Source organism: Pelodiscus sinensis, chromosome 1 (assembly GCF_049634645.1).
Source record: "Pelodiscus sinensis isolate JC-2024 chromosome 1, ASM4963464v1, whole genome shotgun sequence".
Classification (NCBI taxonomy): domain Eukaryota; kingdom Metazoa; phylum Chordata; order Testudines; family Trionychidae; genus Pelodiscus; species Pelodiscus sinensis.
Window position 1 is genome coordinate 80,092,396 of NC_134711.1, and position 27,633 is coordinate 80,120,028.

General features: G+C 43.2%; 1 protein-coding gene across 3 annotated transcripts in view; it reads left to right on the top strand.

Moving 5' to 3' along the window:
- The first annotated feature begins 560 nt into the window (after positions 1-560).
- CRADD (CARD and death domain containing adaptor protein) overlaps positions 561-27,633 on the top strand; it is a 97,701-nt gene continuing 70,628 nt past the window's right edge. The window contains exons 1-3 of one of the 3 annotated variants that reach the window (XM_006126879.3): positions 635-667; positions 1,393-1,500; positions 3,720-4,033. In XM_006126879.3, coding sequence (XP_006126941.2) covers positions 1,427-1,500; positions 3,720-4,033 — 388 coding nt within the window. In that variant the 5' untranslated portion in view covers positions 635-667; positions 1,393-1,426. Of the gene's footprint in view, positions 668-1,392; positions 1,501-3,719; positions 4,034-27,633 lie in introns of all 3 variants that reach the window. The other 2 variants (XM_006126880.3, XM_006126881.4) reach the window with 2 other exon arrangements.

The following is a 27,633-nucleotide window of genomic DNA, read 5'->3' on the forward strand; positions in this document are numbered from 1 at the left end:
TACCAAGATCATGTTATTTCATGCTATTCTATAGCTATTACAGTCTGCTATAGATTACAAATAAATGCCTGCATTTTAAAGCAGCTGCACTATGGGCTGGCGTTAAGGTTATATGTTCAACCTTAACTCTCACAGTTCTGACTCTGGAGTCTTTTAAACAGTCATCCTCTCTCATGGATGGACACCTGAGCGCTGCAATGAGTCACAATCAAGTTTCCTACGCAGGCCCAAGAGCAATGTGTTCCTGCCCAGACCGGATTACAGAAGTTTTCGGTGTAGCTAGAAAACCTGTCTCTTACTAACACAGGTGAGTCTAATAAAGGATTTTTTTTGCATCACCCACCTCTGTCTGGTTGCCAGGGCTGTAACACCGCTTCCAAAGAACAATGTCTCGGGGGGGGGGTTACAGTGTTCTCAGGTTACACTCGGCACTTCCCAGACGCGCTCGCTGCTCGTCTAACACGTGGGAGCGCCTGTGTCCACAACACGGATGGCGGCGGCGCTTTCCATGGCAAAGCATTTGACCTCAACAAACATGGCCGCCGCATTGCCTCGTCCCCTTGGGAAGGCTGGGGGAGGGCGTTTCCTGCCCAGCCCTTTCGCCTTCAACAAAGATGGTGCCTCCAGCGCCGAGCCGGGAGCGTGTGTAACCCCCGGCTTTCCGGCTGTGAGTACATTGCAGTGGGCGGGAAAGAGCGCTGGCTCCCCCGTCCCTTGCCCGTGCGCTGGCTGGGAGCCCTCCTGCCGCTGCACTGGCTGCACGCCCCTCTCCTCCCTTGCCACCCCGGTCGTGGCAGCTCTCCCCCTGGCCCAAGCGGCGCTGGCTGTGGAGGCTGAAATCCCGGCAGGTCCACGCACACCAGGGCAGCGCAAGCCCTGACAGCCTGTCCGCCCCCAGCAGCAGCAACTCCCTGCACTGACAGGTCTTACCGGCTCCGCTGACAGCGATAAGGAGGGTTTTGAAGAGACGCACCATGGTGCTGGGGGTTATTTCTAATGCTGCCGAGCCGGGGCTGAAAACAGGGGAGGCTACAACACTCCTGCCTGGCACAGCCCCAGGGGATTCGATCCACTCCCGAGTCGTACCCAGCTACCGTAGCTAAGGGCTTTTTGCCCTGTTTGTGTTACAGACACACGGAGGTGGAAAAAAAACAAAACAAAAACCAACAGCCAGACCCAAAGTCTGACGTCTAGGAGGTGTAATTTGTTGGTGGATTCCCGTCTTGCTAGTTACATTACCAGCCACTCCAAAACGCGACAATCTCACCACCTACGGGAAAGCAGTTCTCAATGAATTTCAGGCAGCACTCTGGTGATCTGTGTATTTACACAGTGTCCGAGGCAGTAGCAGCATATATCAATGCCATGAAATTACCAATGTCTCCCCTGCAGCTTTGTGACATGATCACATTCTTCAGGAGGAATAATGAGGAGAGAGAGTCTTAAATTTTACCTGCTGGAATATATGAGCAACAGAAACTTACTAACCCTGCAGTGCCAGTAAGTATGAATGGCAAGAGCCAAATCAGTTTGTTCTTCATTGTAATGGATGCACCTGTTTTATAAATTCTGTATCTAGCTTATGAAGCACTTTCCAACTGAAAAAGCTGGAGAAAATCATCCAGACCTCACAAGCTGAGAATGAGGCCATGTGGAATTAATGGTTCATATAATTCCTGCCTAACTAGGCACTAACTTCCTTACTGAAATGTGCCAGGAATCAGAGGATCCAATTCAAATTACAACTGATTCACAGAGAAACCGATTAATGCAATAGCTATTACATCTAGGAACAAGCCAGAGTGCTTATTTCAAAGGTTAAATGGGTATTGGGAAGCTATTCAGAGCAAGATTTTGAACTGTCATTTTTGGTGTGCTTTCACATCAATGTATGCATGCAAACATTAATTTCCCTTGGTGTCAATAGCAATACCGATGTGCAAGTTAGGGACTGTGCAAGGACAACTGAGGACAAGTAAAGTATGGTCCTAAGGTTGAAAAATTACAAACCTTTAGAAATATTTGGAAAAACTATAACTTTGGCCTCCTTGCTTGATGGACAGCTTCTTTTCTTTGATAAGGGATGATCTGGTATTTTATCTCTCTCCTTTCCACCACCGTGATCATTATTATTATTTTTTTAAAGCCTCCTTTAGTTTGATACTGGATCCCTTGCAGACAGTGGTTATAGTAGAATGGAACAGGAGGGGGAGCTCTCAGTGCAACAGTCTGGAGGGGGAAACAAAGTGAGAATGGAGTTGGGGGTGAGCTGACTCTTCTGTACTTTTAACTGTGCTCTGTCTTAAACTTTCCTCCCAGGCTGATCTCACCTCAAGATCCATAGTAAGACTCCAGGTTTGCTTTGTGGTTCCCTCCATTCCCCCAATATCTTCCCAGCCTTAAAGCCATGAAAGACATTTTTTTTAATGATGCTTAAATACCAAAGAGGTTGTTAAGATACTTTGTTAATATCTCGCTTCACACCCCCAGCAGCTTTTAGCAAGGATCATGACTGTCAGCGCAATTTTGGCTCTACTAATCACTTACAGTATGCTAACATCTTTATGGCTGACCTAGAACAACGTTTCCTCAACTCCCGTCCCCTTTCACCGCTAATCACTTACAGTCTTAGTGGCCTTTACTTTCTGGAAGGAAGCCGCATGGGGTGGGGGGAGATTATGTGGAATGCTATATGCTGGGAAGATGGGTATGTGGCAAGAAGAGTTCAACTGAGGTTGAGGAGAGGAAAAGAGAACAGTGCTAGCTATTCCTTCTCTCAAGAAATGGTAGATTCTGTGCAAAAACTGTTGTGTTTTTTATGGAGGAACTACCATAAAAGTAATTTAAATCTTTTACGTTTATGGGGCATCAGGAGGACTGTTTTCAATGGGTAGCTTATATTGTGTGTGTTTCCAAATAATTAAAGACATATTATTATATTGTATTTTTAATACAAGCTGAGCTGTTTCAGAGGCTGAAATGTCTTTCCTTTTAAATCTTTTCACAATGAGTCTGTCCTGCCCTAATTCCCAGTTTTTCACTTCCTGCAAAAATAGTGATTTACTGAGGTTATGTCTAGGCTACGTTGTTCTTTTGGGATACTTCCAGTATCCCAAAATAGCAACACTGCGTCTTTTAAAGTGTCTGCTATTCTGGTGTCCCTGTAACCCTCATTCCACAAGGGTTAAGGGATTTGTCGGAATAGTACCTTATTTTGAAATTTGGCACTGTGTAGACAGCGCCAAATTTCAAAATAAGCTCTTTCGACTTGCGCTATGCAAATTGCATAGCTTATTCTGACAGAAGGGTGCTGTCTAGACTCACCCTCAGAAACATGCTATTTTAATTTTGCAGGGTTGGGGCCTTAAGGTATTCCAATGGCATCCCTTTGCCAAAGAGCTTATAGGATTGTGGCTTTTATGCTTCAGTTCAGTTCCCATCTAAGTCTATGGCAAAACCACCTTGACTTCAGTGGGAGAAAGATCAGGTCCCAAATTCATGGCCTCAGGTGAGAGACAAGAAATCAAACTGCTAGCTAAGGGGAAACTGAATATAAAATGCTAGCCTGAAGGAAAATGGCTGAGCAGCGATAGATGGTTCCCACTTCAGCTTATCTTGGTGTGGTTCTCTTTTGACACCCTTTTGAACATGAAAATAGCTCTCTTTGATGTTAAAAAGGGAAGCCTTGTAATATCTCATGTGTCCTGCTTCTTTTCTTGCATGCCTCATGACAGGATGGATACCAGAGACAGGATGGTTCTGCGTTCCCTGCGGCTGGAGCTCTGCTCAGAGGTGCTGGTGGAGGAGCTCATCGTTCATTATCTCTACCAGGAAGGCATTCTAACAGAGAACCACCTTCAAGAAATAAAGTCCCAAGCCACCAGTCACAGAAAAACCATGATGCTTCTCGATATCCTTCCTACCAGAGGCCCCAAGGCCTTTGAGACGTTCTTGGATTCCTTACAGGAGTTTCCATGGGTGAGAGAGAAACTGGAGAGAAAGCGTAAGGAAATGATGGGAGAGGATCCTATAGGTAAGGCCAGAATTATCCCTGTGGTTTTGAAGCTGGCTTTCATAGTGCAGCTACTTGTCTGCTAATTTCTTGGTGTTATTGATAGTGCAAATTATTCCAACATTTTGGAATGAGAGAGGCTGTGCCAACTAGAGGTGATGCTTAGTGTCCATAGTAGGCCACACACCATAGTTCTTGAGAGCCAGCTGAGTGAGAGAAAGTAATGCAGATTTTTTGAGATGAGCAAAGGTTAGGCTGGGTTCCTATGCGCTGGTAGGTAGCGCAGCAGAGAAGAGAAAGATGGGAACTTGATTCAGAAGGAGCAGAATCTGGAGGGCACAGGCAGGGAAGAATCAATAGGTTAGAAGGGACCACAAGAGTGATCTAGTCTAAGTCCTGCCTGGATGTGAGATTTGTTGCACCTAAACCATCCAAGATAGATGGCTATCCATCTTCCTTTTTGAAACTCTCCAGTGAAAAAGGTTCCACAACTTCCTGAAGGAGATACTAGACCTCCCGGGCACAAAAGGACTGTGATATAAGCTAAGGAATGATGTTAATTGGATGAAGAACAGGTCTAGAAACCACATAATCACCCAAGCATACCAGGGTCTAGTCTTTTGTTAAGTAAAATGTACATGTTAGCTCTATATGTGCTATAGGGCTTTTATTCTGTGTTCTAATTGATGGATATTTGTTAAAAACTTGTCTTGCTTTATGTTTGGTAGACCATGTGTGGCATCACAAATAGATTCCAAAGGCCCCCTGTGAAAGCATAAAAATGTGATAGTGACACAAGAACAGTTAGGAATGAAGCAGATCTCTGAGTGTCCATATATAAATTATTGTATAATTTTAAGGGATGCTTCAAATTTCATTTTGGGTTTGTCATTTACACTAAAGCTTCCTTTCCCTCACCTGTGTAAGGGTTGTGTGTAAATGTAAGTTTATGCCAATTTTAAGTACCCTTTAAACTCCCAGAGTAGTGTAAAGTAGGCATCGGTGTAAGTGGGACTCAGTCCCTCCATCTTAAAAACCCGCCCCTCCCCTCCAACACTTGTCCATTGCTCAATTACAGCAGGAGAAGCTGAGGGATGTTGTTAAATTTGCACAAATTAGAATACAAACCTTGGTGTTCTGACACTTATTTCAAAAACTTTTTTACTTCCAGACTGTAGTTTTCTAGAGTTCAGCTGTGCTTGAGTGATTTTTTTAAAAAGATGTTTATATGAAATGTTTTTTTAAGTACAAGGATAGTGAATAAAATGCACTTTCCTCATCATAAAAAGATTCCGGAAACATTTTTTAACTGCTGTCAAGCCAAAATAGCTGTGGGGCAAAGTTAGCAGGAGGTGGGAGCAAGAGTCAGGGTTGGAGGGTGAGGAGGCAGGGGGAACATCCAATCCAGCATGGACATTTTTTTTTCTGTCCCCTACTCTTTGCATGTCCTTACCTCAGAGCTGTTGAGTGTTTGAATGGAAAATCGCCTTGATTTGACCATGTTATGTTCACTGAAAATAAATTTAAAAAAAAAGTTCTGTGCAGATAAATTTTTGCAGAAGTTTTTATCTCTGAACTTGGGAAGATTCAGGTGCCTAACTCAGGTGAAGGCTGTGCATGCACCCAGCTGCACAAAGGTGGATATTTAGTGAAGGTACTTCGTGAAGCTCCTTATTTGTTGCTCCTCTTATGAGTGGAGTAATCAATGAGGCAAAGCAAAAAACGTGTTTGCCGATTTGCTGTGCACCTTCAGCATGTGTGTGATGCAAAGATAATAGAAGTGATGTACATGTTTATACCTTGACATTTTTATAAATTTGAAGTGCATAAGGTGGTGTTTGACAAAAGTGTGGCACTTCATACCTCTGGGAGGTGGTGAAGGGCTAGCCAGTGGAGTGGGGAGAGGATGCAGAATAGTGGCAGTGAAAGTTTCCCCCATGGTACCTTTCTAACATGGCTGTGTGGTTCGTATCATTTTCTTGAAACTTTCCAAAGTTTATAAGTGAGGTAAGGTGCAAACAGCAGCATTTCTAAAATGGCAAGATGCTAAAAAATGTGTATTTGAATTATGGTAGGTGTGGGGGAGAGGAAGGAATGATGATACATAGTGGTGTTTGAGAATTGTTATGTAATTAATTTTTTTAATGATTCTTCAACTTATACTGGTGAAAATGCAATGGTTCAGAGGTGTTACTCCTGATTTACACCTGTATATATGAAAGTAGAATTAGGCTTTGTATCATAATGCATATATACCAAGAAGTGGATTTTAGCATGAGTATGCAACTTATGCATTTGTTGTTCCTTGATTTTTATTTTTTGGGAGGTTAAGAATGCAAAGTTAATATTCTCTTAGTTCTTTTCATGGAAAACGGTAAGTCTTTTTTTTTTTTTTTTTTGCTGGACCTCTATATGCAGCATTTTATGCCTACAGCAATGGCTCAATTACTTTCACCATTTATTGAGAATAAAAAGCATATATTACGGGTAAGCATGAGTACTGTGAGGCATATGCACAGTGGATACCTGCAGTATTAAACATTGTTGAAAAAATACCTCAATCCTTTGACGCATCATGGTAATGTTCTTTGTCTGCTGTAAATTAGTATGTACATTTGCTTCTTATTAGCTTACTAGCTGACTTACTTCATGTTGCCCGGGTGCTTTAGGGCAGGGGGCTAGTGATATGAGAGGTGTAGGACTCAGGGCAGGGCCTTGGGGATGTGGGAGAGGTGCAGGAGGTAGAAGCAGGGTAGTGCAAGAGTCAGGGTTGGATGCTGAGGAGGGGCTCCGGATGAGGTAGGAGTTCCCATCCAGCATGGGTATTTTCTCTTCTCTAGCTTTTGCTTATTACGCAAAGTCCTTTCTCTGGGGCTTCCAGTTGTCCGGGAACAACAAAACCCTGACCTTGCTTTAAGTTAGGAGAAGAGGAAGCTACGTACCAAATTTGGTGTCCCTAGCTCTTACCATTTAGGATGAGTTCTTGAACAAACGGACTTGCAGACAGCCACACTCTAAAATATACATACACAGATCATCTGAATAATCTTTACAGTTACATGCGTAGAGCCATCAAGTACGTTCAGCTGCATCATATAGTTTGGTCTTAGAAGGATAGTTGCAGATTCTTATTCTTTCTTTGATTGTTTGTTCTCACAGTAAATAGTTTGTAACTAATGGACTTTATGTATGCACGTTAAATTATTTGGTTTCACGTGGTTGGCTCTGCTTGATAATCCTATTGCCAAACCTTGTGTGTAATCTAGAAAAGGGCTCCAGACAAGATTAGTATGCCCTTTATTTTTATTATAGCAACACAGAATATGAAAACAAGATAGCAGGCAAATAGCCATGTGCCTAATATCTGAGCTCGTACTACAGGAGTGGCAGAGACCCTTAAAATAGGATGCTAACTATGGTGCCATCAATTCCGCTTGTATGCAAAGATGCTTCAACCTGAAAGGCCTTGTTTTGTGTTTTAAACAACAAACATTAATTTCTATTCCATTTAAAAGTGTAGAAGTAGTAGGGGGAAGTACGTTTGCCAAATGGGGGAAAAAATAAGGAAGAAAGTATTTTCCAAGTTCATTAAGTGGGCATTAAGAACAATGAAGAAAAGAAATATCAATTGATATGATGCTAGATACGTTTAAATACTTGTGCTGTTTAGAATAAAACATTTTAGCCTAATTTAGAATGGGCTTTTAAGGAATTTAAACACAGTTCCTTCTAAAACAATTTCTGATATGGTTTGGGTCGCCAGTGTGGAACCCTGGAAGTATAGCTTTTAAATGTGGGTTTAAAATAGTATGGAATTATCCATAATTGTTTGCCAAAGCATGTTAAAACTTGGAACACTGGGACCTTACTTAAACTAACTGGGAACATGGTTAAAAATCCAGCATGGATGGGGTTAAAGACTTGTTTATAGATATTTGGGTGATCAACAGTGAGCATCACTGAGTAGCAGTAGGGTCTTATCATGTGTCCCCCTAGCGAACAAAGCATGCAAGCACACATTTAACTTTAGGTACATGAATAGTTCTCCATGATTTAATATTAAGCCTGTGCTTGAGTGCTATGCTGGATCAGCTGCCTTCATTTCCCTGTCTCTAAATGGAGCTAATATCTTACATTGGTGAGAGGATAAGTTTGTTGGTATTTTAATGCACTTGGAAATGAAATGATTAACTGAAACTTGCTTTAAACATACCCCATATAATATAGCTAATAGCTTGCTTCCTTAAAACTGTTAAAAGCTTTTTTTAAAGAAATTATGTTTTTATTTGCCAGCTTCATAGTTCTCCCCTTTATGGCCTGAAACATGCAATCTCTTACTGTTAGATAGCAAAGCCAAAAGTACTAACAGCACAATTTAATATTTTCCTACCTGAGTCTTAGTTATGGAGGAGATTACTTGTGTTGCCTAGGCACTGGAATGTCACTTGGGAGATGGGATTCCCACAGACTTTCTGCACAGACCTAATAAATCACATAATTCCTCTGTTCAACCTTCTGTAAAATGGACATAACACCACTTCCCTTTTTCCAGGGTATTCACTAATGTGTGGGAGATGCATAGCTCCTAAGGAGATTAGGTGGTGGCAAATATAGATTTGATAAAATGTAAGAAGTGCTTCAGGAAAAAATACCAGCAGTAGCAAAATGCTTCACAGTTCACTGCAATCTATGATTGTCTGACGTTCTTAATATAGTTCTATTTTAGTGTCCTAGGTATTAGCAATTCATATTTTTGGGGCATTGCATCATTACAGTAAGATCTTGATTGTTCTGATGAAACAGCATGTGTAATGTCTTAATTATTTTCACTTTTTGAAATTTCTGTTGTAGTAAATTGAAGTACAGAGCACAAAGTACTTCAGACTGATTCAGTTCACTTAGGCCATGATTAAGCAGAACGTTCTGGCATGTGCTTAACTTTAAGCATGTGAATAGCTTCATTGCCAGAACATTGGAATGGGTGATGAGATGGTTGATGATTGTCTGTTCTATTCATTCCCTCTGGGGCACCTGTCATTGGCCGTTATTGGAAGACAGAATACTGTGCCAGATTGACCTTTGCCTTATGTTCTTATTGCAGTCTCTAGAACTTCTTGTGCTTCAAGTTAAGGCACATGTTTAAGTGTTCTTCCACGTCCTGGCCCAAAGTAGGTAATAAGATCCTGAGCCAACTCCTTTCAAAGTCAATAGAAAGACTCCTATTAACTTTTGTGGGAGCATTATCGTCTATGAATCACAATTTGTTATTGGCACTTTGTTTGAGAGAATCCACCTAGAATAAAAAGAAACTGCAGTGTATCAGTTAACATTATTTACACTCTGATCTTTTGAAAATCATTTTATGAACCAAATCCTTATTTATATGAGAAATATTTACCCATGGAAATAGTCCCACTGAAACCAGGATTTATCTGGATTTTGTTGGATCAAGACACATAGCCCCAATCTGTGCAGATCAAGTTACAGAATTGGAGCCTGTGGGAACATTATAAATTGTTCCTTGAAGGCAGGTTAAGTTGCATAGATGATCAACATTTGTTGCTGATCAAGTACAAGACTGCTAAATCCAGTGTACCATTCTTTCCCCAACCAAAGAAACAACAAAGTGAACATTGTTAAATGTCTTGTTAATCAGAGCTCTGAATTATTCAACATTTTGTTTCACTAAATCGACTTCATTTTATCTATGACTCAGTTAGGAAATGCATTCTGGTGGTTTCATGGTCATAAAAGAGTGCTGCTTCAATTGCTGAGAAGTTTTTTTTTTTCATATTTTCCCCTTTCTGAGAAAAAAGATAATTTTACAGGAATTTTAGAACAACATAACTATTACAGGATTTGTAGTGAGGTTTTCCAAAAGCCCTTTAACTGTGCTCTAATGGACTGAGCAGCTATGAAATGGAAGCCAGTAGTTTGAGTTTTAAAGAAGACTGTGCCACTGACTCATCATGTAGCGTTCGGCAAATCGCTCTGAGCCAAATTATGTAGTGATTTGCAACTCCTATAACTCACTGTGATAATAGTGAAGCAGATACACATAACTGTAGGTCAGCATAGAATTTGGTCCCCTAAGTCAATTTGGTCTTTTGTAAATTAAACAATTTTTTTAGCACCCCTGAATTGTAATAATATAAGGGAGTCAGTTAACTTAAAAAATACAATTCTGCTTTGAAATATTTTACCTACTGAGGTTACTAGGAACACTACAAGGCCCCAAAATCCTACATCTGCATAAGAAAGGGATGGATCTGCATTGCATGCATGAATCTACCTGCATACGTGTAGGTAATGGGATTGGAGAGGTGGGTCTAGAACTGAAATAGATAAGAGGAACAATATTTTCTTCTCTCCTCTCCTCCCCCTAGTTTGAGGCATTTACAGTACTTTATCAATAGTCAGTTCTCTTTGGTGGCTTTTTTTTTTTTTTTGGTGGCTTTATCATATATCAACAAACCTTTTTTTCTCAAAATGGGAAAACATAATTATAAGGCCAAAAAATTTGCAAAGAGATTCAGAGTTATGTATTTGGGGAAAAGTACTTAAGTTGCTGGTCTGCATTTCTTGTTTGTGAAGTATCTAGGGTGAAACAATGCACTCCTCAGTGAATCGCAGGGCTTATGTATCACTTAACACTCCAGTGGAGTCTGGAACTACTTTTATAGTGGAGTGCTAAGGACCATTGAATATCCCTCCAAAACCCTGTATATAATGGAAACCACTTCCAGCCAGGGGGTGCTGTGCGGCAGCATCCGTAGTTCTAGCACCAATGGATGAATTTCACCTTTCGAATGTAAAACCCGCTATTGTGCTCAATATAAAGGGCAGTCTAGTAGGGCTATTTTGTAGAAAAAATATTTTTTTTCCTACTGTGGACAGTGTTTTGGCTTTGCCAGAAGTGTAAATCTTCTATATAATGTTTATGATTCCTGTGAAAGGCTACAGCTGTTAGCAGGGAAATGTAATTCTTTCTAGGAACAGCAATCCATTACCCGACTTATGTTTATACAAAATGGAAAATGCATACTAGGGAGGGGATTTGTTTGTTTGATGGAATGTTTTTGTATTTTGGTCTCTGTTCAGGAATGTCTTCTCTTTACTACATTTTTCTGTATATTTTAGATGTTTGTGTTGAAGTATTTATTTCTAAAACCTCTCTCGAGTATGGACTTTGTCTGTTTTTCCTGGAAGAACCTGGCGTATCCAGAGAAAAGTTGGATGCTGGAATCGTGGAGCAGCAATTGCTAAACTGCTTCTTTGGCTTATGTTAGTGAATTTTGGGGATAGTCCGATAGGATCAACCTGCAAAAGGATTGTGTTTCTTGCCACTAATAAACAATAGGTATTTTTCTAATGTATGCCTTGTTTGCTGATGTGTATGATGAGCAAATTGAGTTTGGGTTTTGTAAATTTGGATGTACATTTTTCTTTTGAAGTGCAGTTTTGTCTTGTGTAGAATTTGTGTCCTTGAAAGTATTTTAGAATTTTGGATGATGCATATACACTTCAGAACACAAATTTGTGGCTCATAAAGAACTTCCTCAGTGCTAGAGTTTGTTCACCACATCAGAGCCATGCTAGGGTTTCACAGGCTGGGAGAATCCCAGTTCAGGTCTGGTCATATTTGGTCTTTGTCAGATTCACCTTTCCTTAGCTTCTGTGTGTTGCTGCTGCTAAGTACATCTCACCACCTTCCTGCCCTCCCTTGCTCCTGTCAGGCTCTAATCAGGAAACAGGGTTGGTCTTCCTCCTCAATGCCCATCTTGAGTCCACAAAGGGTAACAGTGGTAAGGACTAAAGTGGTGAGGACAGGAGGGTGTGTAGTCTCTCTCTCCTCTTTCTCCCACACCTTTCTTCTTAACTGCATGATCAGGTGGCAGCAGGACCGTCCATAAGAGGGTGCTGGGCCCATGACACCCCCTTCCCTTCCCCCATGCTCTGGAGCTTTCTGGTCCCCCAAGTCTCCGCCTCTGAGCGATGTGACCTGGGGGATTACCAGAGAGCCTGGCACCAGTAGCAAGGAGTCATGTCCCCCTTTCCCTGCATTCACTGCAGTGGTGGGAAGCAGAGTGACCCGACTCCAGCCTGCTTTGCTCCCTAAGCCTCACTCACAGCTGTGTCACTGGGGGAAGCAGAGGAGGCTGTTGTCGGGTCACTCCACTTCCCACCGCTGTGGTGACGCAGAGTAACCTGGCTAAGAGAGGGCGGAGTGGAGCAGGCTGGGGCTGAGTGACTCCACTTCCCACGGCTCCTGTCACCCCCATCTATCCTGCCAACACTAAGCCCCTTGATAGTCCCCAGGTTGCCCTGGGTGCTCTGGGACCCCCCAAAATGTGGGGTCTAGGGAGGGTGCTCCGAACCATCCTATGAACAGGATAGCTGTGCTTCTGTCTGCCTCTCTTTCCCCCCCCCCCCCCCCCCCGGTAGGTTTGGAATTAAGGGTGTTAGCAAGTGAACACAACAGGTAATCAGCACATGACCCCTCTCCTGTCATCTATTTCCAGACAAAACACACTCTTTCTTAATTCAGAGGATCACGCATACTCTTTTAAGAGCACTTCCTTATCTCTTCTTCACACCCCCAAATCGCTTGAAAGCCAGAAATTGCATTTGGGAGTTCTGTGAAAACTGACATTACGATCTGTGCATGTACTCAATAAACATTTCTCGTGACATGAACAAGTTATTCCCCTGGCGGGGGTGGGGATAACAGCTGGTGATTTAAAGGCACAGCAACTTTTTTTCTCCCCTCCCCCCCCCCCAATCAATTTTTTCTCCCTGCTATGTTTGGGATTTTTTGTGAAAGTATCTGGACAGGGCTGGCCCTAGAAATGTTGGTGTCCTATGCATTGCCTCATGGGAGTTTGGGGCAGTCTCTCTGCAGGGGGAGCTGCACTTAGGACCACGAGGACAGGAATGGGGAGGTCACAAGAGTCTGGCCTGTACAACACTCAGCAGCAGTGGGAAGCAGAGTCCACTCTGCTCCTCCGGCTCCCAATCGTGTCACTCAGGGATGGGATATGGGAGTAGGGGGAGGACTACTCTCTGCACTCATCAGCAGCGGGAAGTGGAGTGACTTGGCTGGGAGCTGGAGGAGCAGAGTGGCCTGGGTCTGGGTCACTCCACTTACCCCCCCCCCCCACTGCCACTAACTGACCCTTGCTGCTGGTGCCATGCCCCTCTGCCTCCCACTCTCCTGCTAGTCTCCCAGGCTATGTCACTCAGGGGAAGGGGCGGAATGAGGGCAGAGCAGGGATGTAGTGGGGCATGTGAGGGGTCAGCCTGAGACCCCATCTCCAAGAACAACCCGGGAGGCGGGGGTGGGGAGTCTAGCTGCTGGAGCTGGCGCTGCCCCATACTCAGCATGCAGCTACCTAGGGCACCATAAAATTTGGGGCAATTTGGTGTCCCAGGTCTGGTGGTGCCCCCCATGGTTGCATACTTTGCATATTAGTAGGGGAAACCCACAGGACAGGTTCAGCCTGGGCAGCAACAATTCATTCTTCCCTGCCCTGTCCTGACCTAACATCCCTCGACTCTGCTCTGGAGAGTTTCCTCCCAGGATAAGAGGAAAGTGCTTACAGAGGGCTATTGTAGTCAGTGGAAGTTGGAGGAGGTCCTAATGCTTTAATCCAGAGTTCAACTGATGTTGAAAACAGGAAACATTTTTGACTAATGAATGAGGTAGCTTTGCTGTAAACACAAGGTGTCTGCCTCCCAAAACATGCTCTGCATAGCTATATGGTAGCAGTGATTTCCCCTTCAGAAAAGGGAATTATTTCTGCTTAATTTAAGTGCCAAAACTCTCCACTCAGACTGTTGTACTGTGCTTCCCTCCACTAGCTTTATCCATTTCTAAATACAGTAAAACTCCATTAGTCCGGCATCCAATGCTCCGGGACTCCTGATGGTCCGGCACCATCAGGAACCCGGAAGTGCTGGGGCAGCCGGACAGGCTTCCCCCATTCAGCTGCTGCTGAAACTGACCAGCAGCTGAATCAGGGAAGCCGGGAGCAGAGCAGCTGGGGTGCTGCTGGGTTGGTCTGGTAGCGCTGCCCCTCGGGTCCCCGATTCAGCCGCTGCTGAAACAGATCAGCGGCTGATTCCAGGAAGCCCAGGGCAGAGCTGCTCTGCCCCGGGCTTCCTGGAATCAGCCGCTGATCTGTTTCAACAGTGGCTGAATCGGGGACCCCTGGGGTAGAGCAGCTGGGGTCCTGCCGGGTTGGTCCCGCAGCGCCGAGGGGCGGCGCTACGGTACCAACCCGGCAGCACCCCAGCTGCTTTGCCCCAGGCGTCGGGATTCAGCCGCTGCTGAAACTGACCAGCAGCATCAGTTTCACCCGCAGGCTGAATCCGGATGCCTGGGGCAGAGCAGCTGGGGTGCCGCAGGGTTGCCCCTCAGCGCTGCGGGACCAACCCGGCAGGACCCCAGCTGCTCTGCCCCAGGGGTCCCCAAGAGCAGCTGGAGTGCTGCCGAGTTGGTCCCGCAGCGCCAAAGGACGGCGCTGTGGGACCAACCCGGCAGGACTCCAGCAGCTCTGCCCGGGGCTTCCTGGAATCAGCCGCTGATCTGTTTCAGCAGCGGCTGACTTGGGGACCCCTGGGGCAGAGCAGCTGGGGTCCTGCCGGGTTGGTCCCGCAGCGCCGAGGGGCGGCGCTACAAGACCAACCCCGCGGCACCCCAGCTGCTCTGCCCCAGGCGTCCGGATTCAGCCTGCTGGTGAAACTGATGCTGCTGGTCAGTTTCAGCAGCGGCTGAATCCCGACGCCTGGGGAAAGCAGCTGGGGTGCTGCCGGGTTGGTCCCGCAGCCCCGAGGGACAGCGCTACAGGACCAACCGGGCAGTACCCCAGCTGCTCTGTCCCAGGCATCCCCAAGAGCAGCTGGGGTGCTGCTGGGTTGGTGCCGTAGCGCCGCCCCTTAGTGCTGCGGAACCAACCCGGCAGCACCCCAGCTGCTCTATTGTAGGCATCCCCGATTCAGCTGCTGCTGAAACTGACCAGCAGCGGCTGAATCAGGGACGCCTGGGGCAGAGCCGGACTATCGTAAGGGGGGGGGCTATGAGGGGCCTGGGGTGGCATCCCCTCCCACCCCACTCCAGACCCCTCATAGCCCCCCCTTCTGATAATCCGGCATATTTGATAATCCGGCACCCCCTGGGTCCTAAAGGTGCCGGATTATCGGAAGTTTACTGTAGCTTGCAGATTGCATTTTCTGTATTCTCCCATTAGACCGTGTTTTCATGATGCTCTCTTGAGTTTTTTCTTTTTTAGCTTTCACCAAAGTTGTTGAACTCAAGATGATAAATTCATGCTAGAATCTTGTTTTATTTCAAACAAATATAGGCCTTTGTGACCCTGGAGGGTCCATTGTTAATTGCTACTAGTTTCTCATTGTTGCTCTTGTCTTTAATATGGTATGGAAAAATGCTTTCAATAGAGAGCAGTAATTACATTTTTAAAATTGAGATTCAACTCTCTTTAACAACCTGCTCTTTAGAGACTTATTAAAGTAGTAATTGAGCCTTAAAAGACTGGAAAAAGTTAGTTTTATGCACACATACTGCCACACCCATGATATGAATTTTTGCCAACACGCAGGACGGAGTGACCCAGAGAACTTCATGCCCATGACTTTCTGGAATTTATTTCATGGAATTTTTCAATCCTAGCATTGAATATTTTCCTTTGTAATAGCCACGTTTTGGTTTCAGCTCCTTCTGCATTGTTGTGGGCTGCCTTCTAATAATGATTTTAATCTTTTTTATTTATTTCCACTGCAGACATAAAAGCTGTTGTCTCTAAGTAATGAACACTTTCAGTTTGAAAAATATGAAATGTGAATACTCTAACTTTTTTTTAAAAGCAAATTTATTTTGTGTGCCTGGAAATTCAGGGATATTCCAAAGCTCACTGAAGCCAATGAAAAGATTCCCAACTACTCCAACAGATATTGAATCCAAGCCCTGGTTGCAACTGAAGTGTGCCATAAATCCTGGGGTAAAATCCTGGCTCCATTGAAGTCACTGGGCAAACACCCATTAACTTCAATAGAGCTAGGCTTTCCCCCCCTGGAGGCTGCAGTGGTCTGTTCATCCACAGAGTAGACACAGTACAGAGTTGGGGTCCAGATTGGTAATAACACAAGAACAAGGGGTCACCAGTAGTCCTTGCACCACAGGTCAATGTGCCACAGATGATGGGAAGACCATCGGTATGGGTGTTAATTTAATTTCCATGCCCATTTGATATTTACCCTCTCTCCCAAAGTTGCCATCAACAATGTGACAGTGTTATCTCTACTGATTGAGTCCAATTCTCAGAACATAAGAACAACCAGGCTGAGTCAGACCAAAGGTCAATGTAGTCTAGCAGCCTGTCTTCTGACAGTGGTCAATGCCAGGTGTTCCATAGGGAATCAACAGAACAGGTAATCAAGTGATCCTTTCCCTGTCACCCATTCCCAGCTTCTGACAAACAGAGACTAGGGCCTCCATCCCTGCCCATTCTGGCTAGTAGCCATTGATGGACCTAGCCCCCATTAATTTATCTAGTTTTTTTTTAAACCCTGTTAAAGTCTTGGCCTTCCCAACATCCTCTGGCAAGGAATTCCACAGGTTGACTGTGCATTGTGTGAAGCAGTACTTCCTTTTGTTTGTTTTAAACCTCCTGCCTATTAATTTCATTTGGTGACCCCTAGTTCTTGTGTTGTTATAAACCTGAACCTCCAACCTTGCAGTGCAGTCTGCTCTGAAGTTCAACCCACCCCTAGCCACTGCTCTTTCTCGGGTTTTTTATTATGTATTTTAAATTCATTTGCTCGTATATCTGTGATCAGAAATTCCAACAGATACCCAAGCATATTTCATCGTTGCACCAGAATTTTATTGCAGTTTATCCTGTTAGTAGTCTGAACAGTGTCTATGCAAGGCTTTCATTAAAGCAATCATTATCTATTTGGCAATGACTATATAACAAGATAGGTTTTCCTATTTGTTTATAAGCCATATTTTTGATGGATTGTTGGGGGTTTTTATTTTCATTTTTCTTTCTGATTCTTCTTTGTCTGTAAATAGATTTCTATCCACTCATGTGCTAATAGGCATATTTGCCTTTTAAGGGAGCAGCTGGTTTGATTTGTTTTTAATTGTTTTAAGGGAATCAAGTGTTAAAGCCCTGGGGCTGAAGGGAAGAAATTGCCATTAATGCACCTTTTATTCAGAATGCTCTTTAATCTCTGCATTTAACCATCTCAAGTGGGATTTTCAAACTGCTCAGAGGTGGGTTAAAATCTGCTCTTGGTAAGGTCAATGGTAAAAATCCCATTGACTTCAGCAGGGGCATAGTTAGGCCAACACTGAGCACTGTTGAAAATCTCTCCCTTCATTTGTAATGTAGAGTGTGTTGAGGTTTAATGAACATGCCCGTTCCTCTCGCTTCCTTTGTATCCACAGCTAAATATTATACAACATTTTATTTGAGGGATAAAGGGGCTTGTGGCAGGTAATTTAATCAAGGAGCCAGCCAGCCCTGCGCTTCTGTAACCTGCTCTAGTAGCAGGTAAACCTCATTACTAGCAGGCAGTTGATTCTCTAAATAGCAATATATGAATCCCCAGGGAAAGAGCTGCAGGAAAAAGAGAACTGGGCATGAGAAGAGAACCAGTGTTTTCCCTCTTTGCTGTCTGAAGAAAGCTTATAAATACACATTTATTTGCTATGCTTGATGAGAAGCTGTTATTTTTTACTTGACTATTTGAAGGGGCAGGACATGTTATTTACATTTTCTGTTTTAAATGAAACAAATCACGCAGCTGTCTGTATTCCATTTCTGCCACATCCTGCCTGGGATTATTTACCCCTTCTCAGCCTCTAAAAGTGATTGCTGTAGTTAAAGTTGTAAACCTCTTTTAGTTATAATCCCTTTATTTCACATGCCCATAACAACCTGAAAGGTTAATTTTAAAAGCAAACTGAGTTGAATAACAATGTTTTATGTTGTTGTGGGAGCTGGTGTGCACTTTTTAATAGGGGAAACTAATAAGACTCTGATCTTGTATTTAGATCCACTACCACTGATCTTGTAACTGCAGTTAAATTTATAACCAACTAGCCAGGCTAAAACTATCTTACCCGGGACTCTCTGGTCCAGCAATATCCGTGAGAGTCCCAGTGGAGGGCTAGCGCCAGGCCTGTGCTAACCCCAAGCATAGCAGCAGGGCTTCCTGGCAAGGCTGCGGGACCCCATGCTCATTAACAGGAGCCCTGTGCAGAGGCTGCAGGGTTACCCAGAGTGACAGCAGGAGTGGTAGGGCTGCCCAGTAGGGCAGCGGGGGCTAACAAGGCCGCGGAGCTAGTGAGAGTGGGGAACCAGCCATGAGAGCAGCGGTTGAGCCGGGGCTGGAGGGGGCTTGCAGCAGGAAGGCCAGAAATGACCACCCCTGGTCCAGCAAAATCCATCATCTGGGACAGGTCAGGTCCCAAGGGTACTGGATCAGGGAGGTGCAACCTGTACAATTAGGCTTGCAAGGATTAGATTTTTATGACTCAGTCAATAAATGTCTATTTCACTGAACACTCCTCAACTGATGAAAAAATATTTCTGTATTAATTCAAAATTCACACATAGACAAAACAAGAAAAAATGGAGCTTTGAGAACTTAGAATTTGAGTTAAGGATATTTACTAGAACATAACTTAAGAACGATCATGCTGGGTCAGACCAAAGGACTATCTAGCCCAGTATCCTCTCTGTCGACAGTGGCCAATGCCAGATGCCCCAAAGGGAGAGGACACATCAGGTAATCATCATGTGATCCCTCCCCTTCCACCCATTTCCAGTCAAACAGAGGCTAGGGACACCATTCCTACCAATCCTGGCTAACAGCCATTGATGGACCTAACCTCCATGAATCTATCTAGCTCTTTTTTGAATCCTGCTAAAGTCCTGGTCTTCACTACATCCTCTGGCAAAGTGATTCACTGGTTGACTGTGCACTGAGTGAAGAAAAACTTCCTTTTGTTTGTTTTAAATCTGCTGTCTGTTAATTTCATTTGGTGACTCCTAGTTCTTGTATTATGAAAACAAGTACATAAGGAAAAGTTATTACCTTTTCCACACCAGTCATGATTGTATAGATCTCTAATACAGTGTTTCTTAAACTTTTTAAGACCGAGGAACACCAAACATTTTTTTTTAATGAGAAACACCAAGGATTTTTGTTTGGGGGGGGGGGGGGGAAAGTCGGGGGGGGGGAAAAGAGTGGGGGGGGGAAATTATAGAGAGGAAGAAAGGGTAGGGGGGGAAAGTTATTGAGCCAAAGAAAAAAGGTTGCCTGCCCTTTAAAGGTGGCCACTTTGAATTCTGTTCTCCGTGGCACACCTCCGACTGCCTTGCCACACACCAGTGTGCCAAGGAACACAGTTTAAGAAGAACTGCTCTAAGGGTATGTCACACTACCACCCTAGTTCGAACTAGGGTGGTAATGTAGGCATACCGCACTTGCAAATGAAGCCCGGGATTTGAATTTCCCGGGCTTCATTTGCATAAGCCGGCCGGCGCCATTTTTAAATGCCGGCTTGTTCGAACCCCGTGCCGCGCGGCTACACGCGGCACGGGCTAGATAGTTCGAACTAGCAAGCCATTCCGAACTATCTAGCCCGTGCCGCGTGTAGCCGCGCGGCACGGGGTTCGAACAAGCTGGCATTTAAAAATGGCGCCGGCCGGCTTATGCAAATGAAGCCCGGGAAATTCAAATCCCAGGCTTCATTTGCAAGTGTGGTATGCCTACATTACCCCGCTAGTTCGAACTAGCGGGGTAGTGTAGACATACCCTAATATATCCCCCCTTAGTCTCCTCTTTTCTAAACTGAAAAGTCCCAGTCTTTTTAATCTTTTCTCCTATGGGACCCATTCCAAACCCCTAATCATTTTTGTTACCCATTTCTGAACCTTTTCCAGTGCAATATTTATTTATTTTTTGAGATGAGGGGACCACATTTGTAAACAGTATTCATGTACTACATGCGATTTTTACAACATGTTTTGACATGTGATGTTGACAATGTGTTTTAATGGTATAAAACCTTAACTTCTTGAATCTCAGCATCTGCTATCATGACATAATTAGTCTGAGCCCCTCATAATTCCCTACAGCTGTGTATATTTAAATTAACCAAAATTGAAAAATGCTTAAATATCAATATTATCTATTAAAGTAATAACATCAAATTATGCCAAGCCTACTTTTAATTTTTATCCTGCTGTTTGGGGCAGTCCCATGGGACGTGGGAGGCCCCCAGTTCAGTTTCTCTCTCCCCCTGGTGAGACGAGATCTGCAACCTGTCAGGTGAGTGCTCTAACCACTAGTCGATAGAGTCATTCTAACTATTTTTCTCTGACCCGATAATAATTAATTATCCCGTTACTCAGTTAAAATGGAACAATGTCCACAGTAGAGACAGATGGAGCCCTACATCATACTGTTCTGCAGCTCAGGAATTCAGAGAGGTGGCAGATTCCTGTTTAAGTTCTACCTCAACTTGAAGTGGAGGGGAGGGTCTCAAACATCCTCTGCTCAGACTCTAATCGCTATAGTTTGCATTTTATAAGGGAGGAGGAGGTTCTCCACTTCTCCTCTCACTGTTTTATGTGGAGTTGGGCAGCCTCCCTCTGCTTACCAGACTAAGCCTCACGCATAACTTTGTAATCTTTTCCCGGTTTGTGCTTAGGCAGGAGCTAGGACTGGGTGGGCAAATTTTGGTCTGCAGGCTGGATTTGGTCTGCAGGGTTAGTCCCTAGCAGGCCACCACTATGTTTACCTTAGGCTCTGCAGACATCGGAGGATCACAGCTCTCGTTGGCCACAAATGGTGATTTGCAGCCAATGCAAGCGGCGGGAAGCTGCGTCCCAGTCTGCGACACTTCCCGCCGCTCTCATTGGCCGCAAACGGTGATTTGCAGCCAACCGGAGCTGCAGTTGTCCAATACCGGCGGAGCTGGAAGTAAACAGAGCAGTGGCGGCCAGCCAGGGACTAACTCTGTGGGCTGCCATTTCTTAATTGCCCACTCCTGAGCTAGGAGCTTAAACTCCTAGAGAGAGTGTGCATATTCAGGTGCAGAAACCTAGGCACCAAGGGAACTTGTACTTCCAAAATTTAGGGTTGCCACCTTTCTCGTTGCTAGTGACTGGATCCCAGAGGCCCCACCGCTTACTCCACCTATTCGCCCAGACCCTGCTTCCATCATTCTTCTTTCCCCTTGCCTCCTGGTCACTTGATGGATCATCTCAAGCAGCCTGCCTGCTGGTAGGAGGTGGCCTCAGCTGAACAGTGGCTGTGCAGGTAAATGACCCAGCACCTTCCCTAGCTTTGTGGTAATTGGAGCTTGTTTCAGCACCGATGGGGCAGCTGAGCAGGAGTTTTATGGATCACAGTGAAGCCTAAAAATGGAGCTTGTTTAAGCACCTCAGTACCACCGGGAACATCTATGCTAGACACCCGCAGCTGGCCTATGCAGCTGACTCAGGCTCATGAGGCCCAGGCTCCAGAACTGTAGCCATTGCTGTGTAGACATTTGGGCTCAGGCTCGTGCCTAGGCTGTTGGACTCCGCAGGTGGGAGGGTTCAAAAACTCAGAAGCCTGAACCTAGACACCTATGCAGCAGTGCAGCACCTCTGCTAGCCCAAGTCATCTGGCCTGGGCAAGATGACTTGGTTTTTCTTTGCAATGTGGACATGAGGTTTGTGTCTCAATTTCTTTCTTTTTAATCTCCTTGTTTTACAAACATACCTAACAGGGCAATTGTTGAGGATTTGATTAACCAGGTAACGTTCAGATACCAAGCACTCTGAACACATTCAAAATTGAGCTGGTTGCCTAACAGATATAAATCACTGCAGGGTTCTTTTTCTGTTTTGTTGAAAATTTGTTTTGAAGGCAACTTTTTGAATAGCTGTAAGATTAAGCAATATTTTAAATAGTACAATATATATAAAGCATATTAGAATCAGTAACCTATTATTTGGACTTGTACTATAGTCCAAATAATTTAGGCACTACTTCTTATAACACAGTGACTATGTGTACTCTGTACATGTCTTAAAACCAGTATTATCACTATTAATAAGGTAATCTCTGGCTTTATTTTTATATGTAGCTACAAATCATTTATTCTGTAAACTTGTTAAGAAGTAATTCAAACTTGTTTTTTTTTTCTTGCATCACAATTTAATATCCAAAAATATCTTAGAATGCATTTGGAAGTGACTGTTAAATCAGTTTGGTTGAGTATGCTAAGAGACATCTGTGAGAGCAGGATTCTAAAGAAAGATACATTTAAAAAAAATCAAGATGATTGATGCTCACTGTTTTCAATTACATCTCTTTTGTTGGGAGGGCTCTGCTGGGGTTTATTAAACTTTACGAGAAAAATTCTCTCTCTCTCTCTCTCTCTCAAAAAAAAAAAAAAAAAAAAAAAACCAACTAAACAGAAATGGGAAATGACTCCCTAGAAAGAGATTTACATTTTTATATAGTGAGTATTCTTGAGTGTTGAAGGCTCTGAGCATGCTGGCCCTGTTCCAGCAACGGATTTCTGAACATACTTAATTTTAAGCACAAGAGTAGTCCCCTTGCACTAAACAATAATATAGGCACCAGACTTCAACCAAAGGAGATGGCAGTGTCTTAGGAAGGTTGTGGGACTAAAAATGTGCTGTGAAGGAGCTAAAATTACAAGAGAGAACTGAACCAACACTGAAGTGAATTATAGCTCCAAAAATTAATTACAATGCTTAACTACTTTATTGCTGCCAATTTACCAGGTACACTAAACAAAATACACCAGCTGTGCTGCCTGTCCCCCATGAAGGAGGGTGGAATATTTTGCATCATTTTTGTTTTCTAAAAAATCTGAAAAACAATGTTTTGGGGTCTATTCATGATTTTTTCCCTTTTTTAGGCATCATTGTTATTTTTGCATTACCAATCCCATTGTGACAGTAGATGTACACTCAGATTGGCCTGGTTTGAAGTTACAACTTCAGTTGCAAGAGTTGTGTTCAGATTCAGTGCTAAGCAGTGCTTGCATAGCAAGGTAACATTTCAGTGAATAGGTAGAATTATATAGGTATGGTATCAGTGTATGTATCTCTTCCCAGAGATTTGTAGATATAAATTGGCTCATGCGTTTTTCATACACCACAAAAATAACTTCTAAATCACATCTCTATAAACAACATTCCTGACAACCACTTTATTTACTGTGGGGGGAGAGGCTACGTGTGTGAGGGGCAATTTCGGAGGGGGCTTGACTCTGCAACCAGTAGGAGGCACAGGGGGCAAGTGAGAAGCAGGCAGCATCAAGAGCCATAAGCAGGGAGCCCCCCCAGAAATCGCCCTCACACTCATACCCTTCCCCCCCATAGCAGGGCACATCTGCCACTTAGGCATTGCCTAGCCTTCATCACCTCACATTATTTACCCTGCACCAGGGGCTCTTACGTTAGCTGAGCACATTCTATGACTAGTAAGCTCACTATAACCTAGCACTAACATTGCAAGAAAGAGGCCAGAGTTGGTTGCAAACTCTGCTCACTTTCCACCCATGCACTAGTCCTAGGATGGTTTTGTCTAGGCTTCAGAATTCCCTTTCCTTGAGTTTCTGTCTTTCTTTTTCCATACATTCACTGCACCTTTTTATTTCTTCTGAAATGGCTTCGGATTTGACCCAACAGAAGATACACCACCAGATCGCAGAACAGGGTCTATTTTTAGAAAGCTCTTTCAATCTAACTGCATTTTGATTTAAATGGTTGCTTTTACCATTTAAATGGTTGACTTTAACATGAACACAGATGCCTAAGGCCTGATCCCACACTCACAGAAGTAAATGGTAAGGCTCCTAGTGACTTCAGTGAAATTGGATCAGGCCCCCAAAACCCTTTTTATTTCACTTCCTCTGCATTTTATTTAGTGAAGGAGAGGAGAAAGTGTTCAACGTAGAAACCATAGACATACTATGTAAATGAGAAACTCATGTTCATATGGTAAGTGATACTTAAGCATATAAGTCTATTAGCCTTGGCTGTTTCCAAGGCACCTGTATTTAGCCATGAGCAACAGCATTCATGCTTCAAAGCAATTCACAATAATCTCTTGGTGATCTTTTCCTGCCTATTTGAGATACAATTCTATGGCTCACTGATGCTGTTCATGAGGTTTAGGAGACTGGCAGTGGTGGAAACAGAAATCATGCAATTATCCAGAGAACACAGAGGGAAGTTGCAATGTCAATATTGTGCCACCAAATCACCACAGCTTTCTTGTGATTGAATTATCCTTCTGCCAGGTGAAACAAACAATCTCCAATTTCACCTTGTCCTTCATCTGAACAAAATCTGCCAGCTTTGCCAGGGTACTTCTTGTTGATTTTCTAATGCCATAATTTCCACTAAGAGTTAAACCTAATTCAGAGTAAAATTTACTAAAGGGTTGTTTAAGACACCATGATATACTACAATGACAGGGGATAAATAAATACTTTAGCTTAGGTAGATCCTCATTTTACAATTGTCTCATTCTTTCTTCCTACTAGAATGGATTCATGAAATTGGACCGCTCTTCATACTTTCTATGAATACCTCTCAAAAGCTTCATGGTCCAGCTGCTCGACTCTTTTATTGGGATACCCAATACACACACACACACACACAAAACAATGTAAAAAGGCACTCCATTTTCTCAGACTTACAAACTGACTTCAAACTCATCTGGCATGGAATGGGGACAATCAAAAAGAGCAATTTAGCAGGGTAACCACTGAAGTGCCATAATAGCCAGTGCTGCTATTCATAGCACATCTGAGTAGCTCATGGAAGGATAAGTATAATTGCCTCTCCCTTTTACAATAGGGAAAGCAGACACAGTGCCTAGCCAAATGGAGCCCCAATAGTGGCTGGATCACGTAAGTATTGCTATAATGTACATAATAACTTAAGATACCATTTTCTTTGGTAATTTTTTTCAAAGTATTAGTAACAGAAGGTTCAGTGCCTCGCTGAAAACAGTCTAGCCTATCCAACAGAGTGGGTGACAATTGCAGATGATGTAGAAGCATCAAATAAATCAAATTAACATTTTTATATCATTCTTTACTGGACAATCAGAAGGAGGAATTCTTTTTTCACACATCATTTTTTAGAAAATCAGTGTCACTTGGACAAAAGGTTTTACTGTCCAAGGATTAGCGAGAACTCAAGTGCTGCAAACCACTAGGTGAAAATGATAATTGTTCAGAGAGTTCTGAGGAAAAGATTGTGTCACACAGCAGAGATGCTGACTAGAAGCGAGAAAGCACACTGCAACCTTTAAAGCAAAGGTTCCTAAGGAGTCATTTCTGAGGTGCCTTTTTTTTTAAATAGGCACATCTGGGCAGATCATGACTATCGCACCCGAGGTGTTACTAATAGAGAGCCTAAACTCAGTTGCGGGAAAACAGTGAAATAAAGGCTAAAACATTAGGAAGTGGATAACCTGGTAAGGTGAAATCCAAGATACCAGAGATCATATAATCTACTGCATCCCCATTGCTCTCAATTCCTGATATTTAACTTCCTTTGCTCAGTGAGCGGGTATTTCCAATGAAAGTCTCACACCTCTAGGATCCTTGCCATAAGGCTAATCTTTTTTGGAATCATCCTGAGCTCCTGGATAGGGATGTTACATTTAATTAACTAATTGACGAGTCAATTTTCATCGACAAGTCAATAAGTGGGGGAGCCACAGCAGCGCTAACTCTACTGCGGCTCTGACTTTTAAATGTATTAAGAGCTGGTAGGCTCTTAATACATTTAAAAGACTGGTGCACAGCGGGAGGAGCAGGGGACCTGGTGTGAGTCAGGTATCAGCTGTCCCAGCTCGTGCGGGGTCTCCCCTACTGCACACCAGCCTTTTAAATGTATTAAGAGCCTGTTGGCTCTTAATACATTTAAAAAGCAGAGGTGCAGCATCTGAGACTGGGCGCAGGCTGGGAAAGAGCAGATTCCCGGCTCATGCCCAGTCCCCCCATAACCCTCTGACTCTCCTGCCCTCCGCGGAGACAGTGCTGGGAGGAACTGGCTTTTAAGCCAGCTCCCCCCAGCACTGGCTCTTGCTCCTCCATCTCTGATAGAGGCAGCAAGGGAGGAGGGGGAGTGACTAGTCGAGTGACTGGTTGACTATCCGGTAAGTATAAGCTTATCGGATAGTCAACTAGTCGCTTACATCCCTACTTCTGTCCTCCGTGATATCTTGCAACAAGGATCTCCAAAGGTTAGGTAGATTTCCTTTTAAATCCAAACCACCATAAAAAGAGTGAGAGCAAAAAGATAAACCTCTATTTGATCAAGCCTTTGAAGGATTTTTGGTTTAGTTTACTAGCAATGATTTGGGAGCTTTTGTTATGGAGAGACAAATTTCACTGCTCACCTTTAAGATGAAGGTTAGTTGTTGTTACTTAAAAAATCAGTTCTTTTCATAAAAATATCTTTACCTTCTCTAAGCACTCAGGTACTCTTGTTAACTTCTGTGTACAAATAAAAGGATGATTCTTTTCTTGGATACCATTACCCCTTGAACACTTACTAAAACAGCCTGAAGTGCAAACTTCTATTACCTAACTCTCTTCTAGGGCAGTCTATAGATTTGTTATGGGATTTCGTGTAATATCTCAAGGTGCGGGTGGTAAGTAATAATTATGTTGTTTAGATAGTAATTAAAAGTCTAAAGGTTATTTATTGACCTTTCCCAAATTATAGTTTGTATAAAGCTCTGCAATAAAGTTTTAAAATAAAAATATAAGGAAGCCAAATGATCTTTGTTTCAATATTGAAAGAGTCCTATGTGGATTAATGTCTATTTTTTGTAAAATATATATTTAAAAAATCCATAATTTGAATCAAACTAAAACAACAATCCCATTAAAAAAGGCAACAGAGATGGAAGACACAGTTTAGAGTAGTTCCCAGAAACATATTAGTATTACTGAGAAGTCTTTGGCAAAGGAACTAAATGACATATTCCAAAAATGATTTATTGGTACTTTTCTGGTGGTCTACAGAAAACATCAAGAAGAGACAGGGAATGAGGTAGGAGAAGCATAGGAGAACTGTGACTAGCATACAGTAACAACACCTTTCCAGTAGAACTCTGCAAACCTTTCATAGTACTAAAACAAAGTAGCTGTAGTATAAAAGTCAAAGATCGGAAAAGTTGTTAGCTTCTATGAAACTTTTAGCAAGACATTTCTCTTACAATTTTGAATCTCTAAACAGAAACTTTTTAGACTACATTTCAGGGCTTCATAATAAAACCTGATCAATAAATAGGTTTTGTAGGCTGAAGGAACTATTACAAAGCCCTTGCAAACCCCCATGTACTACAAAGCTAGCCAGTTTCACTTTGAGTTTTGCTTTAGCCATAACAGGGTTAAAAAACAGACCTGAAATGTAATTGCTTAGACACCGAGATTATCAGTGCCAATATATAATACTTAAGGTAGATAAAATGAAACTCAGGTGATGCAATAAAGCTGTATTGAACAACAGATATTGGTTCTCTAGTTGTCT